Source organism: Triticum urartu, chromosome 5 (genome assembly GCF_003073215.2).
Source record: "Triticum urartu cultivar G1812 chromosome 5, Tu2.1, whole genome shotgun sequence".
In the NCBI taxonomy this organism is placed as follows: domain Eukaryota; kingdom Viridiplantae; phylum Streptophyta; class Magnoliopsida; order Poales; family Poaceae; genus Triticum; species Triticum urartu.
This window is the reverse complement of record NC_053026.1, coordinates 453,828,145-453,845,443: the sequence shown is the minus strand read 5'-3', so window position 1 is coordinate 453,845,443 and position 17,299 is coordinate 453,828,145. Positions and strand designations below refer to the sequence as shown.

The following is a 17,299-nucleotide window of genomic DNA, read 5'->3' as shown; positions in this document are numbered from 1 at the left end:
TATATAGGAACCTTGGTGGAACCCTACATATTCTCCATTCTTCTGGAGTTCATGAACATCAGTCACTGTTGGTGAAAGCTGCTGTACAGTAAGCATTGCTGCAAAGCTTGCTGTATAACTTGATGCAAGTACCAGAAGAACAACCATCCATACACGTAGAACAGTTCTAGCTAGAAAGTGTTCCAGCTCCTCCTCTGCAGAAATAACAATCAAGACTTTATTGAGGCACTAAAATTCTTATAAGCTCTGCAAAACACACCATTTCAATTTAATTAGATGATCAACGCAATCCATATTGTCAGTTTCTAACTGATACAAACTAGGATTAGTTCATTTCCACACTCTGATTCTATACTGCATTTGTTAAGCACTGTTAATTAGATAGATCTAAGTTATTTTGTGGAATTTTTAAAGATAAATTTAACTGGCTCATAGAGATGTTTATCCGGATCAATGTACTCTTGCATTAATCTTTCGAAGATTCTTCCTATTTTGATATGGTGCAACATATGCTTTGTCTATGCAACTGAAGTACTTGTTCAAAATTGTAAAGAGATCTAAGAAACTGTAATGTTTACTCAACTCTGTTCACAAATGGAGAATATTGTAATCGCCAATTGTTTGAGTGATAGGGGACCATGAACATGTTCATTGCCATTTAGATACTCCAGCAGCCAGACAGCAACTCCCGTGTATATAAAGAATATGATGCTTCCAAACCACATCTCAATGCTCAATGGTTTCAAGAAAAGCCACATATCCGTATTCACTTTTTCCTTGAATGGAACAATCATCCCTACTCCGGATTCTGTGTATGGTACGGTGAAGTCGACATACAGTGATCTATTGTATCTTATAGTAATGTCTGCAACAGCTATGTCGTATTCCTGCAATGCCATTAGCCAGATTTATATATTTAAGCAAAGAAAAGGAACATCCACTTGATAATATTCATTACACAGTATAAGCTCAGTTGTTAAACAAACAGAAATATTTTAGCAAGCAATATACTTTTGATTTTCTTTGCTTTGAGAAAAAATAGAGCGAGCCTTTCAGGTTGACATCCTTTTGTCTATAAAATGATATAATTGCAACCTGAAAGCAGAACAAATACTGGATGGAGATGCAAAGACAATTAATTCATTGAAAATGTTTAAACTACCAGAGTTTTTTTCTTAACAATGAAATGTATGCAGCTTCAATTGCCGTTTATACAATATTTCTTACCCCACGATAGACTTGATAAACAAAATCATTGTAGCTCCCCGAAGTTTTTTTACCAGCTGTGTCAAAATTTAGGTACTCATAAGAAAATGGATGATGTAGTCTCTTTACTGCCTCCTCAAATATGCCAATTACCAGTCCACTCGCTGTTGTTACATTTGCGGCAGGATTTTTATATGTGTTTATAAACTCTGGATTTTCGCTCGAGCACACACCAACTCTAAGCTTCTTACCAACCGTAGGAATTCCCCAGCCCATTGGTATTTTGGTGGACTCTCCTGGCCAAATTACAGGATTTAGGTCAGGCATTGAGTCCGGTCCTGTCTTTTCGAAGTATTCTTGCTTTAACTGCCGTGAAAGTCCACTATTCATAGTCCAAAACCCGATTTCTCTACAACCTCTCCCAACCACGTTTATTATTTGGAACACAGAAACTTTAAGTTGTCTGCCTGTAAGGTCAAAGTCACCACTTAAACCTCTGAATTTGTTTTGTACGACCGCCTTTAAGAGTTCAGGACCCTTAGTGGAAATAACCATTGATTCCAAGCATGTGGAGTTTTTAATGGACCATGGTTGCTTATTTCTAGCACCGGATATCCCAACATTTTCTGCTGCTTGTGCCAATGCCCATACCGTATCATAGCCCCATAGTCCAAAAATGCTTAGTTTATTAAAGGGTGACTCCTCCGGGTTATCGTGTTGGTACATTCTGTTCCACCTTATGGATAAGTTGTCAAGTTCTTGTGATCTGGGAACATGATATCTTACTCCTAGCACACCATTCATTGCCTCAATGACACTTGGATTGAGTGAGTCGATGATGTTTGCCACTCCATTTGTGGCGATCCACACAAATCCCTTGTTCATCATCCCTACCTCTTTTGCCTTGGTAAAAAGAAGGGAAGTCGTAGTGGATGACATATGAACAATAAATACCCTTGTTTGTATTGCCATCAACCCATTGAGTTCTTGCACAATGTTCTCATTTGTTGCCGCTAAAGGGATGACACTGCGATGTGCAATGTGGGCATCAATTTCATGAAGTGCATCAATGAGGTATGGTAGAATGCCTCTCCCATAGTCAGTGTCCTCATATATTGCCAGCACTTCTCTCCATCCATAGGCTTGTACAAGCGAGGCAATGCTATTCACCTGAGCCGAGTCATCCAGTGTTGCTCGTACAAAATACGGCCTACTATCAGAAGTGAGAGAGGGATTTGTTGTTGTGAATGATACTATGGGGACTTGGGTTAAATTCCCAAGATTTGATATGAACACAGCTTCTGATGATTTCTGGGGACCAATGATGGCTTGCACTTTGTATTTCTCCAGTAACTCAATAGCTGTCAGAAGGGCAAATGAAAGAAAGTGATGGTCAGATAATATATGTGGAATAATCTTTAGTACTCAACATCATAACTGGTTCTTTCGAAGATTTGAAAAAGGTTAAGAAAATATAGTTTTGGACTTTCTTGTTATATTAGTCAATACTCTAATTTACATTCTTGCATCTATGCTTCCTCATAATAAATAGCCAAGTGATGCCACAAGAAGATAGTATATGGCAAAAAACACAAGTGTGCAAGGAGATACAATATTTAACCTCTTAGTGGGTACATACTTACACATATATTAAAATTATAAGGGTAACAATGTAATGCTATGGGGAGATTAAGAAGATTGTGTTCAGAAGTTTGCCACAAAAAAGAGATTGTGTTCACTAGAAATATGAACCCACCCATTAAGAAATGCCGGAGATGAGTTTCTGAGGTATTCTAACTCTTAGCTAACCTAGAAGGAATATTATGAGTACAATTTACTCGTTCCATTGCAAAATGTAATGTGTCATTTGTTTCGTGAAAGACAAAGCTTGTGCCTCGACACAATAATAGTAAGAACTTGTGTCTATCACTATGTCTCATTTGACGGCGTTCTAGCTTCTTGTGGATGTCGGGTACCATGTATTCCGACTCACTAATTTTGACCCTGATAGTAATTCCAAATTACAAAATACAATCACAAGAAATCACATTATAATACAAATCTGAATTCCAATTGCATCGAGTTTATATAACATAGCCCACGTATTATTGGATTGATTTTGGTCAGTGCATGCATTTGGACACCTAGCTTTCTGTGGCAGACAATGAAATTCTTACAGCTCCTTTCGAAGAAAATGAGGTTTGGGAGGCTATCTCTCAAATGAAACATAATAAAACACCTGTAGAAGATGGATTTCTGAGTTTTACCAGGTAATGTGGGAGGTAATCAAAGATGAAGTGATGGATTTATTCCATGCATTTCATAGCAGTGACTTACCACTATATACTCTCAACTTTGGGGGTAAATGAGTTTATTCCAAATTATAGGCCACACGAATTCAACAATTGGTCACATTTGCCTCCTAAATGTGAGTTTCAAAGTATACAGGTAGGTGACCAAAAAGAAAGAAAGAACATATCCTTTTGTGGATTACGTGGTTCGTCCAATCCAAATGGCGTTCATGAAGGGCAGAAACATTCTTGAAGGGGTTCTAATTCAGCATAAGATTGTTCATGAGCTCCATCAAAAAAGATGGGAGGAGTAGTTTTTTAAAATTTACGTTGAGGAGATGTATTGAAAATTCAAGTGGCATGTTCTTCTTCAAACCCTTCACATGAAAGGATTTTCACCTCTTTGGTGAAAGTGGTTGGAATCATATCTGCTGGAAGTTTTGGTATCGAAGTTAACAATAATTTAGGGATATAGTTCCAAATAAAGAGAGGCCTTCGTTCGGGAGGATCTTTCTCCCTGCATGAGCCAAGTTAGAGGATCTTATGAATGGGATGGTGCTTCATCTACTGGATGACATGTAGTTTTTTTACAGTACTCGAATGTGAAGGAAATATGCCCTAGAGGCAATAATAAAGTTGTTATTTATATTTCTTTATATCATGATAAATGTTTATTATTCATGCTAGAATTGTATTAACTGGAAACTTAGTACATGTGTGAATACATAGACAAGCAGACTGTTACTAGTATGCCTCTACTTGACTAGCTCGTTAATAAAAGATGGTTAAGTTTCCTAGCCATAGACATGAGTTGTCATTTGATGAACAGGATCACATCATTAGAAAATGATGTGATTGACTTGACCCATCCGTTAGCTTAGCACTATGATCGTTTAGTTTATTGCTATTGCTTTCTCCATAACTTATACACGTTCCTATGACTATGAGATTATGCAACTCCTGAATACCGAAGGAACACTTAATGTGCTATCAAACGTCACAACGTAACTAGGTGATTATAAAGATGCTCTACATGTGTCTCCGATGGTGTTTGTTGAGTTGGCATAGATCGAGATTAGGATTTGTCACTCCGATTGTCGGAGAGGTATCTCTGGGCCCTCTCGGTAATGCACAAGCCTTGCAAGAAATGTGACTAATGAGTTAGTTATGGGATGATGCATTATGGAACGAGTAAAGAGACTTGCCAGTAACGAGATTGAACTAGGTATTGAGATACCGACGATCGAATCTCGGGCAAGTAACATACCGATGACAAAGGGAGCAACGTATGTTGTTATAAGGTTTGATCGATAAAGATCTTCGTAGAATATGTAGGAGCCAATATGAGCATCCAGGTTCCGCTATTGGTTATTGACCGGAAGTGAGTCTCGATCATGTCTACATAGTTCTCGAACCCGTAGGGTCCGCACGCTTAACGTTCGATGACGATCGGTATTATGAGTTTATGTGTTTTGATGTACCGAAGGTTGTTCGGAGTCCCAGATGTGATCACAGACATGATGAGGAGTCTTTAAATGGTCGAGACATAAAGATTGATATATTGGATGACTATATTTGGACACCGGATGAGTTCCGGAGGTCACCAGATATATATCGGAGTGCTAGAAGGGTTATCAGAACCACCGGATAAGTAATGGGCCTTATTGGGCCTAGGGGAGAGAGAAGGGGCTGCCAAGGGCTGGCCGCCCCCCCCCCCCAATGGGCCTAGTCCGAATTGTACTAGGGGAAGGGGCGGCGCCCCCTCCTTCCTTCTCTCCCCCCTCCTTCCTTCTTCTCCTAGTAGGACTAGGAAAGGGGGGAGTCCTACTCCTACTAGGAGGAGGATTCCTCCCCCCTTGGCGCGCCTATGAGGGCTGGCCGGCCTCCCCCTTGCTCCTTTATATATGGGGGCAAGGGGGCACCCTAGGACACACAAGTTGACAATTGTCTTAGCCGTGTGCGGTGCCCTCCTCCACAGATTTCCACCTCGGTCATATTGTTGTAGTGCTTAGGCGAAGCCCTGCGTCGGTAACTTCATCATCACCGTCATCACGCCGTCGTGCTGACGAAACTCTTCCTCGGCCTCAGCTGGATCAAGAGTACGAGGGACGTCACCGAGCTGAACGTGTGCAGATCGCGGAGGTGCCGTATGTTCGGTACTTGATCAGTTGGATCGCAAAGACGTTCGACTACATCAACCGTATTTCATAACGCTTCCGCTTTCGGTCTACGAGGGTACGTAGACATACTCTCCCCCTCTCGTTGCTATGCATCTCCTAGATAGATCTTGCGTGATTGTAGGAAATTTTTTGAAATACTGCGTTTCCCAACAGGATGATACCATCCTATTTATGGATCATGACACTGAAAAAGCGAAGAAAACATGCACTGCTTGGCACATTCGAGAGTTTGTCTGGTTCAAAAGCACATTTTCCATAAAAGTGAGATCTTTTGCTCTGGCAAGGCGCATGAAACAGCTTATGAACACTAGCATGTTTAGATGTGAACAAGGTTCAGTTACATTTGGGTGTCTTAGAATCCCATATTCATGCGAATTGGCGGGAAATAGACACTACCGGAATCGCACCCTATGCCGACGGCCAGGGCCGTCGGCATAGCCCTGAATGGCCGTCAGGACAGGCCTATGCCGACGGCCCCCGTCGGCATAGGGCCGTCGGCAAAATATCCGTCGGCGTAGCCAGAAAGGTCGTCGGCATAGAAAGGCCGTCGGCATAAGACCTATCCCGACGGTGTCCGTACATCTATGCCGACGGCGAAGGCCGTCGGCAACGTTATCGCCTAACGGCGGCCGCCGTCAAGTCTGCCCAACCACTTGTCTCCACGTGGCACCCCTATGCCGACGGCCTGGCCGTCGGCTTAGCAGAAAACTGTGCCGACGGCTAGACCGTCGGCATAGAAGTGCCACGTGCCGACCGGCGGCTGCTCGTGGGCCAGGGCTATGCCGACGGCCCTGCCGTCGGCATAGTCTGAGATTAAGCCGACGGCCAGGCCGTCGGCATAGTCCTTCAAACGGAGATCCCAGTTGCTGACACGTTGGTACCTATGCCGACGGCCAGGCCGTCGGCATATTTTCAAACTATGCCGACGGCTATGCCGTCGGCATAGGTGCCCACGTGTCAGCAACTGGGAGCTCACGCTGGCCCAATGCCGACGGCCTAGCCATCGGCATAGTTTGCTTTTAATTTTTTTTTCTTTTTCCTGTTTGTTTTCAAATCAGTTCAATTCAGATAACATCACATATATAACAGCACATATCAGCAGCACATATCAACGAACGTAAGCATAAGCATCATGACAACAATAGATCATCATCACACAAGCATAAGCATATCAACGAATGTAAGCATAAGCATCATCACACAAGTCAGCTAAATGATCATCAGCACACACAAGTCATCTCAAGCATCACCATGACATCTCAAGCATCATCGAGCACCGCGGAGGTCGTCACCGCCAAGACGGCCAAAGTCCAGGTCATCAGTGCTAGCGGCAGCGCTACCGCCTCCGCCTCCGTGGATCGGAGTGGTCGGGCTCCGTGTCTCCGGAGTGCTGCGAAGACCACCGCCAACGGTAGATCCACCTGTTCCCTGCATGTTGAAAGGACATATGCACGGGATTTATGACTGTGTTGAAAGGCATGACATGCTTTGGGTGAATAGATTGGGGATGAACTAACCGGCGAGGGGCCAGCGTTCTGTGCCACAAACTCCTCAAAGCTCATCAGCACTGGTTGTGCTGGAGGGCATTGTGCTGTAGGGAACTGAGGACACCTGTCGGCCGCCATATCCTGAAAAGCCTGCTGCATCTGGCTATCCCTCTGCACTTGGTGTTCATAAAGCCTCTGATGCCACGCCATGGTCTCCTGGCGTGTGTACTCCATGTAGGCCTACGGTATGACATGATGGAACTCATAAAACTACTAAATGCAGAAAATGAAGTGAGAAATGAAGATAAGAGGGAAAATACTTACAGATTGTTGCTCCTGAAAGAGGGACTGTGTACTAGTCACTGGCTGGCTCGTGCGCTGGCTCAGGCTCGGGTCGATCCGACGAAGCTGTGTGTAGGAGATACTAGGAGTGATCACAGCATCGAGAACCGCATCCCGACCGTGCTCCTTGGGCCCCATCCTCACCACCGCCATGTCGTCCAGAGGCGCCGCAATGGGGTCAGGTGTGTCAGGATGTAACTCCAGATACGCTTCGGAGTAGGCCTTCTTCCTCCCTTCGGTCTTCTTGCCGTAGTACTTGGGCTCGCCAGGCTTGGGGTCCTTCCGCGTATGGGCGATCTCCCACGCCTGCATGTGTGAGAGCGGCCGCTTCAGTTTCTCCTCCTGCACCACCAAACAGAGGTTAGTCATACATAAGAAAGTGATGGTAAATAGAAGAAGAAGAATGTTTAATGGGGTTAGTCATACATTAACTGCCTTGTGGAGATAGTGGTTTCGGTTTCCCTGAGCATGTACTCCCTCCGTCCCTCGGTTAGCCTTATTTTGGGTTCTCATAGCCGCCCAGGCTCCAGCCTCATCACACCAAAGATCCACCAATGCCGCCCAGGACTCGTCTTTTCCATAACACCAATTTGGACACACCTACATAATAAAAGCATAATGGCATGTAGGTGTGTCCAAATTGGTGTTATGGAAGCATAAAGCATAAAGCATAAAGCATAATGTACCACAAGGTAATGAAAGCATAATGAAAGCATAATGAAAAATCTTTTATACTTACCGCCAAGAACTCGGGCCTCTCCAAGGTAATGCCCATCCTCCGCGCTTCTTCCTTGGTCATCTTCACACCAAGATAGTCGTGGTAGTATGTGGAGATGGCCACATAGCGCACCTCGTACTGCATCTGGCGGGCCTTCTTCTTGCATTGGCGCAACACGATCTGGTCCGCTCTAGCCCTGTGCTCCGGAAGAACTCGATAGTATTTCTACAATCATTCCGTGCATCGTCGACGTTTGGGTCCACATCATCATCACCCAATGGTCTAGCGTCATCGTTTCTAACCACATCATCATCATCATCATCAGGTTGCTCTTGATAGAACACTCCCTCGTATGTCATGGGGTTAATGTTGTAGTAATCGTCTTCATTCGGGTCTGGTAGCTTACCATGTGGCGACACCTTGAACACAACTTCCCAGCCCTTTAGATACACTTTCTGGCATGGGTAAGGCAGATAATATACTTGTGTAGCTTGGGTAGTCGCAATGAAGAGATCGGCTCCGGCATAGACGGTTGATGGTTTAACTTCGACCAAACCAATGGAAGGCGTATGTTTTACCCCCTCCTGCGGATCGAACCATCGGCATTTGAACACAGGCAGACTTAGGGTCTCACGCCCCTGGCCGAATTTAACCTCGTATATATTTTGTACCCTTCCGTAGTAGTCTACTGAATTTTGACCGGGGGTGTACACTCCAGTATTTATAGTTTTGGGATCGGGGCGGCTGTTTTGGTGCTCCTCTGTATGGAAGCGATACCCATTCACATCATACTTTTTACATGTCATGACGGCAGGGTCAAAACCCATGGAAACCCATCTCAATTCATCATCCATAGATATGTTCGGATCTTTTCCCTACAAGTATAATGGAAATTGTTGCGTGCATTAGTTCGGTTAACTAATAAATGTTGAAGTAGGTATTTAATAGGGGAGTGTGGAAAATTACTTTCTCCATGAACCAAGCAACAAAATTTTTACGTCCAGGGTTTCCATGACGGAGAAGAGTAAGTGCCTCCGCCTCAGTAGGAGGATTCACTCCCGTCCATTCCTCTTGAACGAAATCACTAAAAAAGATAAGCGGTGTTAGACCGGGACTAAGTGAACATGAAACATGATGATGTGGAAGACATAAAGGAATGGTGTAGTGGTATTACCTCATCCACACTTCCTCAACTTCCTTGATGTTGTGCAAGATATAGAACATGAGGTCCTCCCACTCTTGTCGTGGCATGTTATAAGATTTCGAGGCCCCAGCCCTCCCACCTTGCGCGTTGAATAGATCGAGCCTGGGTTGATACTTGGGCTCTTCTATATTGTATCGAGGCACCTTGTTATGCAGATGGGGAACATGGTCTGGATAGTATGATGTCCTGAGGTCTGACACCTCCTCTAGGATAACTGCCTCAGCTATGGAAGCTTCAATCTTAGCTTTGTTTCCACATTTCCGTCGGAGATGCTTGTTCTGCCTCTCAGGGCCGTACTGCCAGCGATTTTGCACAGGGCCCCCCAACAATACCTCGTTCGCGAGGTGCAGAATGAGATGTGTCATCGGAGTAAAGAAGCCTGGCGGAAAGATCTTCTCTAGCTTGACTATCAACTCCGGTGCCTTCTTATGCAATTTTTCAATCACCTCTTTACTTACTTCTTTAGCACAGAGCGTGCGGAAGAAATGGCTAAGCTCGGCAAGCACTCGCCAGACATGCTCGGGGACATAGCCTCGAACCATCACCGGCATTATCCGCTCAATCCATACATGGTAGTCATGACTCTTCAGGCCGGTCACTTTGCCCGTTGAAAGATTGACTCCCTTACTTATATTCGATGCATAACCATCGGTGAACTTCAAAATTTGTTTCAGCCAGATAAGTACTTCTTTTTTTCTGGCGGTTTAAGGACAAAGTCAGCATCTGGCTTGAACCAGTTTTTTCGACCGCCTGTGGGAGGCTTCATGTTCAGGCGTGGTCTATCACAAATTCTCTGTTGATCGGCTCTAGCTTTTACGTTATCCTTCGTCTTATCAGGAATGTTGAGGATCGTGTGGAAAAGGGACTCTGCCACATTCTTTTCGGTGTGCATCACATCAATATTGTAAGGAAGTTTGAGGTCCTTGAAATAGGGAAGCTGCGAGAAGGGGGTAATGTGCGTCCAGTTGTGCGTCTCACCATATCCCTCGAAGCCTTTGGCTTTGGCTTTGCCTTTGCCTTTGACTTTAGGCTTGAGAGCTTTTAGCTGAGCAAGAACATCTGCCCCCGAAAATGTTGGAATCTCGGTTACTTCATGAACAACCCGGCCTTTCGTGAAGTTCTTCTTGTCTTCCCTGTCTGGATGGTCTGGAGGGAGGAACTGTCGATGCAGGTCAAAGGCTACATACTTGCCACCCTTACTCAGCCAAATCATTCGCAGAGCCTGCATGCACACTGGGCATGGCATCTTACCACTTGTACACCATCCGCAGAATAGAGCATAGCCGGGAAAGTCATGCATGCAATAGTGCAACCAAACTTTCATCAAGAAATTTCTCTGCAGATCCCGGTCGTATGTCAACCTCGGAAAGTACCAAGAATGGTGCAAAGCATCCACAAGCGGCTGCATAAACACACCCAATTGCTTCCCCGGGTAGTCAGGCCCCGGAATGATGAGCGACAAGAACATGGTCTTCCGTTGCATTAGGGCACCGGGAGGAAGATTGAGCGGAATTACAAACACAGGCCAGCAGCTGTATGGATTGGACGACATACCATATGGATTCAACCCATCACCTGATATGGCTATTCTGACATTCCCAGCCTCGGCTGCTTCCTCGGGGTATTCTTCATCGAATGACTTCCATGCTTCCCCTCCCGATGGATGTATGATTTTTTTTGGATTGTACCTTATACCTTCCTTGTGCCACTTCATCATTTTGGCAGACTCCTTCGTGATGAAAAGGCGCTGCAGTCTTTTTATAAAATCAAGATACCGAAGAACCTTAACGGGGATGGTTAGCTGCTTTTTCTCACCATCCTCACCGACCACCTCAATGTACCGAGACGAACCGCACTTCCTACAGTACTTGTCATCCGCATACTCGTGCCTAAACAAAAGGCAATTCTTCGGGCAAACATCTATTTTCTCATAATCCATAGAGAGTGCCTTCATGATTTTCTTTGTATCGTACATGCTTTTCGGCAGTTCATGACCCTCAGGGAGGCTGTTAGCCCATACTCCCAGGAATGCTTCGAAGCATTTCTGGCTACAGCCGTACTCAGCCTTGACTGCAATCAGTTGCGAGATGGCATCCAGCTGAGATATTTTCGCACCCGCATAAAGAGGTTTCTTCGACGAGGCCAAGACCTCCAAGAAGGCCTTTGCGGTTGCCTCCGGCTCCTCCGGTTCATTCTCTGAAGGTGTCGCATTTGCCGTTTCTGCAACAATGACATCATCTAGCATGTCCCTGACCCCGTCGTCCTCATATCCATCGATGCGTTGTCGCATCACCTCCTCTCTACCACGGTCCTGCTCGGCTATGTTTATCGGCGGCATGTCAAAGTTTGGCATATATCCGTGCGTGCGAAGGTGCTCACTCATGTCCGTCTGATTTCTACGGTGACGTCTGGCACATCTCGCACAGGGGCATGGTGGGATAATTCTCATTGGACGACGGAATATCTCCTTCAAATACACATCGGTTTTCGCGATCCACTCTGATGTTACTCGATTCCGACGGATAAAACCACTGTACATCCACTGATTATCTGCCATCCTCTGCTTTTTTGCAACCCACACAACATAATTAAGGATTCACTTAAATTAATCACATCAAATTTTCAGTTTCTACCGCGTTTAATCCACCTACATCTCTAATAGGTAAAGATGGGTCCTAATCCCACCCGAGGATGTGTAGATTGAGTACGTTCTCCATTCTACCCCGTTCCGAGACAAAATTTCGGCAGCACCTCCCCGCTGTTCTCCAGATACACGTCTCGGCAAATAGCCGAGAGAATGTGCTCCGGAGAACAATGGGGAGGCGCCGCCGAAATCCTGTCTCGGAACGGGGTAGAACATGGAGAACATACCCAATCTACACATCCTCGGGCTGTCCGTGGAAAACGCTGGACAATCCGAAAGAGCTGCGGTGATAAATATGCAATTGAATGCATATTTATCCATGCAACCCTTTCGGACGGGAGACGCCTAGGTTACGTCAGTTGACTTGAGAATGAAATCTAGTGATATGAAAAAATGGAGGAGATGGACTTGTAGCTCACCCTCGGCTGTAGAGGAAGTAGTCGAACAGCAGAGGGATGCTCAGGGGGACCAACGCGCCAGACAACGGTCACTCTGATGAAATGCGACACCACAACGCCTGCAAATTCCACCGAAAGAACAACTTAGATCATCACATCTCAGTAAAAGTGTCAAACTTTTTTCTTCCATTTTTTTAGCAAGATCATCATGAGTATCATTTTTTAGCAAGATCATCACATATTAGTAAGTCTCAAAATTTTGTCTTCAATTATTTTATCAAGATCATTATGATTTTTTTAGCAAGATCATCATGAGTATCATTTTTTTAGCAAGATCATCACATCTTAGTAACTCTCAAAATTTTGTCTTTCAATTATTTATATCAAGATCATTATGAGTATCAAAAAAATAACAAGATCATCACATCTCAGTCAAGTGTCAAATTTTGTCCAACATCCATCCATCCATTCATCTATCATTAACTTTACCAACATACATTCGTCAACATGACCTAACATTAAATATATGACAAACAAAGTTTCTAAAAAAATTCACCGACATTCCATCCATCCACCATCTATGATTCTAACAACATCCACATCATCAACATCATCATCTATCATCATTAACATCATCATCTATCATGTAACAATCATCATACATTTGCAACTATCATCAAAAAATCCCATCATCTAACGTCATGCCCCTTGTTAAAAAAATTGCTTTTCTTGCATTTCTCACATTTGTAACTATCATCAAATCATCTATCAACTAACTATGCATCCATCCATCTAGTTACATAACTATGAACAACAACAAAATTATCAAAAAAAATCTACAGAGAGGGAGGGAGGAAGCTCACCGTGGGAAGGTCCGGCTCGGGGGGAGGGGCGGGGACTGAGGTCGGGGACCAGAGCAGGCGGCGGAGGGGCAGGCACGGACGAAGTGGCCGCCGGGGCGGGGTCGACGGAGGTCGGGGCGAGGGACGGGTAGGGCGGGGGCAGGGGAGGGGCGGTGCGGTGGCGGTGGGGGAGGGGATTGGGGCGGCGCGGGCAGTGGGGGCGGCGTGGCGGCGGTGGGGGATGGGATGGGGGCGGCGGCGCGGGTGGGGATCGGGGTCGGGCGGGGGGGAGACGGTGCGGGGGAGATGGGGAATGGGTGGTCGGGGGCGAACCGCTGCGGATAAGGTCAACCTATGCCGACGGCTTGGCCGTCGGCATAGGCCTGGCCCTTTTCCACGTCATCGATCCGTGGGCGTGCGCGCTTCTATGCCAACGGCTAAGCCTATGCCGACGGCTTAGCCGTCGGCATAGATGGACATGCCACGTGTCAATCTATGCCGACGGCCAAGCCGTCGGCATAGGTACTTTGCATATTTTTTTACGACATATTTTTCATTTTTTATTACGGCATATTTGTGAGCTCCGGTATTCATTAGACTTGTGCTAAGAAAGTGGACAATTACGGTGAAAAGTTCAGTTACCGGCCCGGTGCCCGGGTGTAAGCTGTGGTAGCTGTTTCCCCCCTCCGAGACATGGCCCGGTGTATAGCACATGTGCCCACGTCGTGCGTGAGGGGGGGGCACGCCCCGGAGACGCGTCCCGCCTCTTCGGACATGCCACCACACCACCCCGCATGTATGAGGGCCCGGTGCGACGCTCCGGTGGCATTGCTACCCCCAGTGCCCCCGTCCTGCCTAACCCTGTAGCGTTTGACCACGGGATCTACTACCGTGTCATCGTCGTCCGTGAGGGGGGTCCACGCCCCGGAGACGCGTCCCGCCTCTTCGGACATGCCACCACACCACCCCGCATGTATGAGGGCCCGGTGCGACGCTCCGGTGGCATTGCTACCCCCAGTGCCCCCGTCCTGCCTAACCCTGTAGCGTTTGACCACGGGATCTACTACCGTGTCATCGTCGTCCGTGAGGGGGGTCCACGCCCCGGAGACGCGTCCCGCCTCTTCGGACATGCCACCACACCACCCCGCATGTATGAGGGCCCGGTGCGACGCTCCGGTGGCATTGCTACCCCCAGTGCCCCCGTCCCGCCTAACCCTGTAGCGTTTGACCATGGGATCTACCCCTTTGACTTTGCACGGACGGGCTTTGACCAGTGGACCTCCCCACCTGGTTGTGTTAGGTCAGCCCATAGGAACACTTTGGAGCAACATCCGGGCCAGTCCCACAGCAAGATCCCCTCCGTGTAGACCCCACGCGTCCATTTTCCCCCTCCAGGTGCCGGCGGCGGCGCCGTCCGTGAGGGGGGCACACCCCGGACACGCGTGCCGGGCGTTTGCAACCGCGACAACACTTCCAGACTTGTGAGAGGCCGCCGACGCAAGATTTGGCGGCATGCTAGCCCCCGGAGGCCGCCGGCCACAGCCGTAGACGCGCGAAGGGCAATCCGCGTAGAGGGAATTTTTCGGATACTTCTCCATCACCAAAAATTATGAAAAAATACCATTGTTCCTATAGCACATGTGCCCACATCGTGCAAAAAAACTCATGATTTTATCGCGCTCCGAGTATTTAGTAATATTGACGCCGCATCGTTACCGCAGAACGTCTACTACCGTGTAATCGCCGTCCGTGAGGGGGGCCACGCCCCGGAGACGCGTCCCGCCTCTTCGGACATGCCACCACACCACCCTGCATGTATGAGGGCCCGGTGCGACGCTCCGGTGGCATTGCTACCCCCAGTGCCCCCGTCCCGCCTAACCCTGTAGCGTTTGACCACGGGATCTAGCCCTTTGACTTTGCACGGACGGGCTTTGACCAGCGGACCTCCCCACCCGGTTGTGTTCGGTCAGCCCATAGGTACACTTTGGAGCAACATCCGGGCCAGACCCACAACAAGATCCCCTCCGTGTAGACCCGCCGCGTCCGTTTCCCCCCTCCAGGTGCCGGTGGCGGCGCCGTTCGTGAGGGGGGCACACCCCAGAGACGTGTGCCGCCTCTTCGGACATGCCACCAAACCACCCCACATGTATGAGGGCCCAGTGCGATGCTCCGGTGGCATTGCGACCCCCAGGGCCCCCGACCCGCCTAACCCTGTAGCGTTTGACCACGGGATCTAGCCCTTTGACTTTGCACGGACGGGCTTTGACCAGCGGACCTCCCCACCCGGTTGTGTTCGGTCAGCCCATAGGTACACTTTGGAGCAACATCCGGGCCAGACCCACAACAAGATCCCCTCCGTGTAGACCCGACACGTCCGTTTCCCCCCTCCAGGTGCCGGCGGCGGCGCCGTCCGTGAAGGGGGGCACATCCCGGAGATGTGTGCCGCCTCTTCGGACATGCCACCACACCACCCGGCATGTATGAGGGCCCGGTGCCACGCTCCGGTGGCATTGCTACCCCCCAGGGCCCCCGTCCCGCCTAACCCTGTAGCGATTGACCACGGGATCTAGCCCTTTGACTTTGCACGGACGGGCTTTGACCAGCAGACCTCCCCACCCGGTTGTGTTCGGTCAGCCCATAGGTACACTTTGCAGCAACATCCGGGCTAGACCCACAACAAGATCCCCTCCGTGTAGACCCGACACGTCCGTTTCCCCCCTCCAGGTGCCGGCGGCGGCGCCGTCCGTGAAGGGGGCACATCCCGGAGACGTGTGCCGCCTCTTCGGACATGCCACCACATCACCCCGCATGTATGAGGGCCCGGTGCCACGCTCCGGTGGCATTGCTACCCCCCAGGGCCCCTGTCCCGCCTAACCCTGTAGCGATTGACCACGCGATCTAGCCCTTTGACTTTACACGGACGGGCTTTGACCAGTGGACCTCCCCACCCGGTTGTGTTAGGTCAGCCCATAGGAACACTCTGGAGCAACATCCGGGCCAGACCCACAGCAAGATCCCCTCCGTGTAGACCCCATGCGTCCGTTTCCCCCCTCCAGGTGCCGGCGACGGCGCCGTCCGTGAGGGGGGGCACACCCCGGACACGCGTGCCGCCTCTTCAGACATGCCACCACATCACCCCGCATGTATGAGGGCCCGGTGCCACGCTCCGGTGGCATTGCTACCCCCCTAGGACCCCCGTCCCGCCTAACCCTGTAGCGATTGACCACGCGATCTAGCCCTTTGACTTTGCACGGACGGGCTTTGACCAGTGGACCTCCCCACCCGGTTGTGTTAGGTCAGCCCATAGGAACACTCTGGAGCAACATCCGGGCCAGACCCACAGCAAGATCCCCTCCGTGTAGACCCCACGCGTCCGTTTCCCCCTCCAGGTGCCGGCGGCGGCGCCGTCCGTGAGGGGGGGCAAACCTCGGACACGCGTGCCGCCTCTTCAGACATGCCACCACACCACCCCGCATGTATGAGGGCCCGGTGCCACGCTCCGGTGGCATTGCTACCCCCCAGGGCCCCCGTTCCGCCTAACCCTGTAGCGATTGACCACGCGATCTAGCCCTTTGACTTTGCACGGACGGGCTTTGACCAGTGGACCTCCCAACCCGGTTGTGTTAGGTCAGCCCATAGGAACACTCTGGAGCAACATCCGGGCCAGACCCACAGCAAGATCCCCTCCGTGTAGACCCCACGCGTCCGTTTACCCCCTCCAGGTGCCGGCGGCGGCGCCGTCCGTGAGGGGGGGCACACCCCGGACACGCGTGCCGCCTCTTCAGACATGCCACCACACCACCCCGCATGTATGAGGGCCCGGTGCCACGCTCCGGTGGCATTGCTACCCCCCAGGGCCCCCGTCCCGCCTAACCCTGTAGCGATTGACCACGCGATCTAGCCCTTTGACTTTGCACGGACGGGCTTTGACCAGTGGACCTCCCAACCCGGTTGTGTTAGGTCAGCCCATAGGAACACTCTGGAGCA

At 48.9% G+C, this 17,299-nt stretch overlaps 1 protein-coding gene across 1 annotated transcript; it reads right to left on the bottom strand.

Annotated features, from left to right (window-relative positions):
* Nucleotides 1–6,941: 6,941 nt before the first annotated feature.
* Nucleotides 6,942–7,926, bottom strand: LOC125509758. Its single transcript, XM_048674793.1, has 3 exons — nt 7,489–7,926; nt 7,195–7,404; nt 6,942–7,105 (listed from the first exon to the last, which is right to left on the bottom strand). The coding sequence occupies exons 1-3, from the start codon at nt 7,873–7,875 to the stop codon at nt 6,944–6,946; spliced, it is 759 nt and encodes a 252-aa protein (XP_048530750.1). The 5' UTR covers nt 7,876–7,926; the 3' UTR covers nt 6,942–6,943.
* Between the last annotated feature and the right edge of the window lie 9,373 nt (nt 7,927–17,299).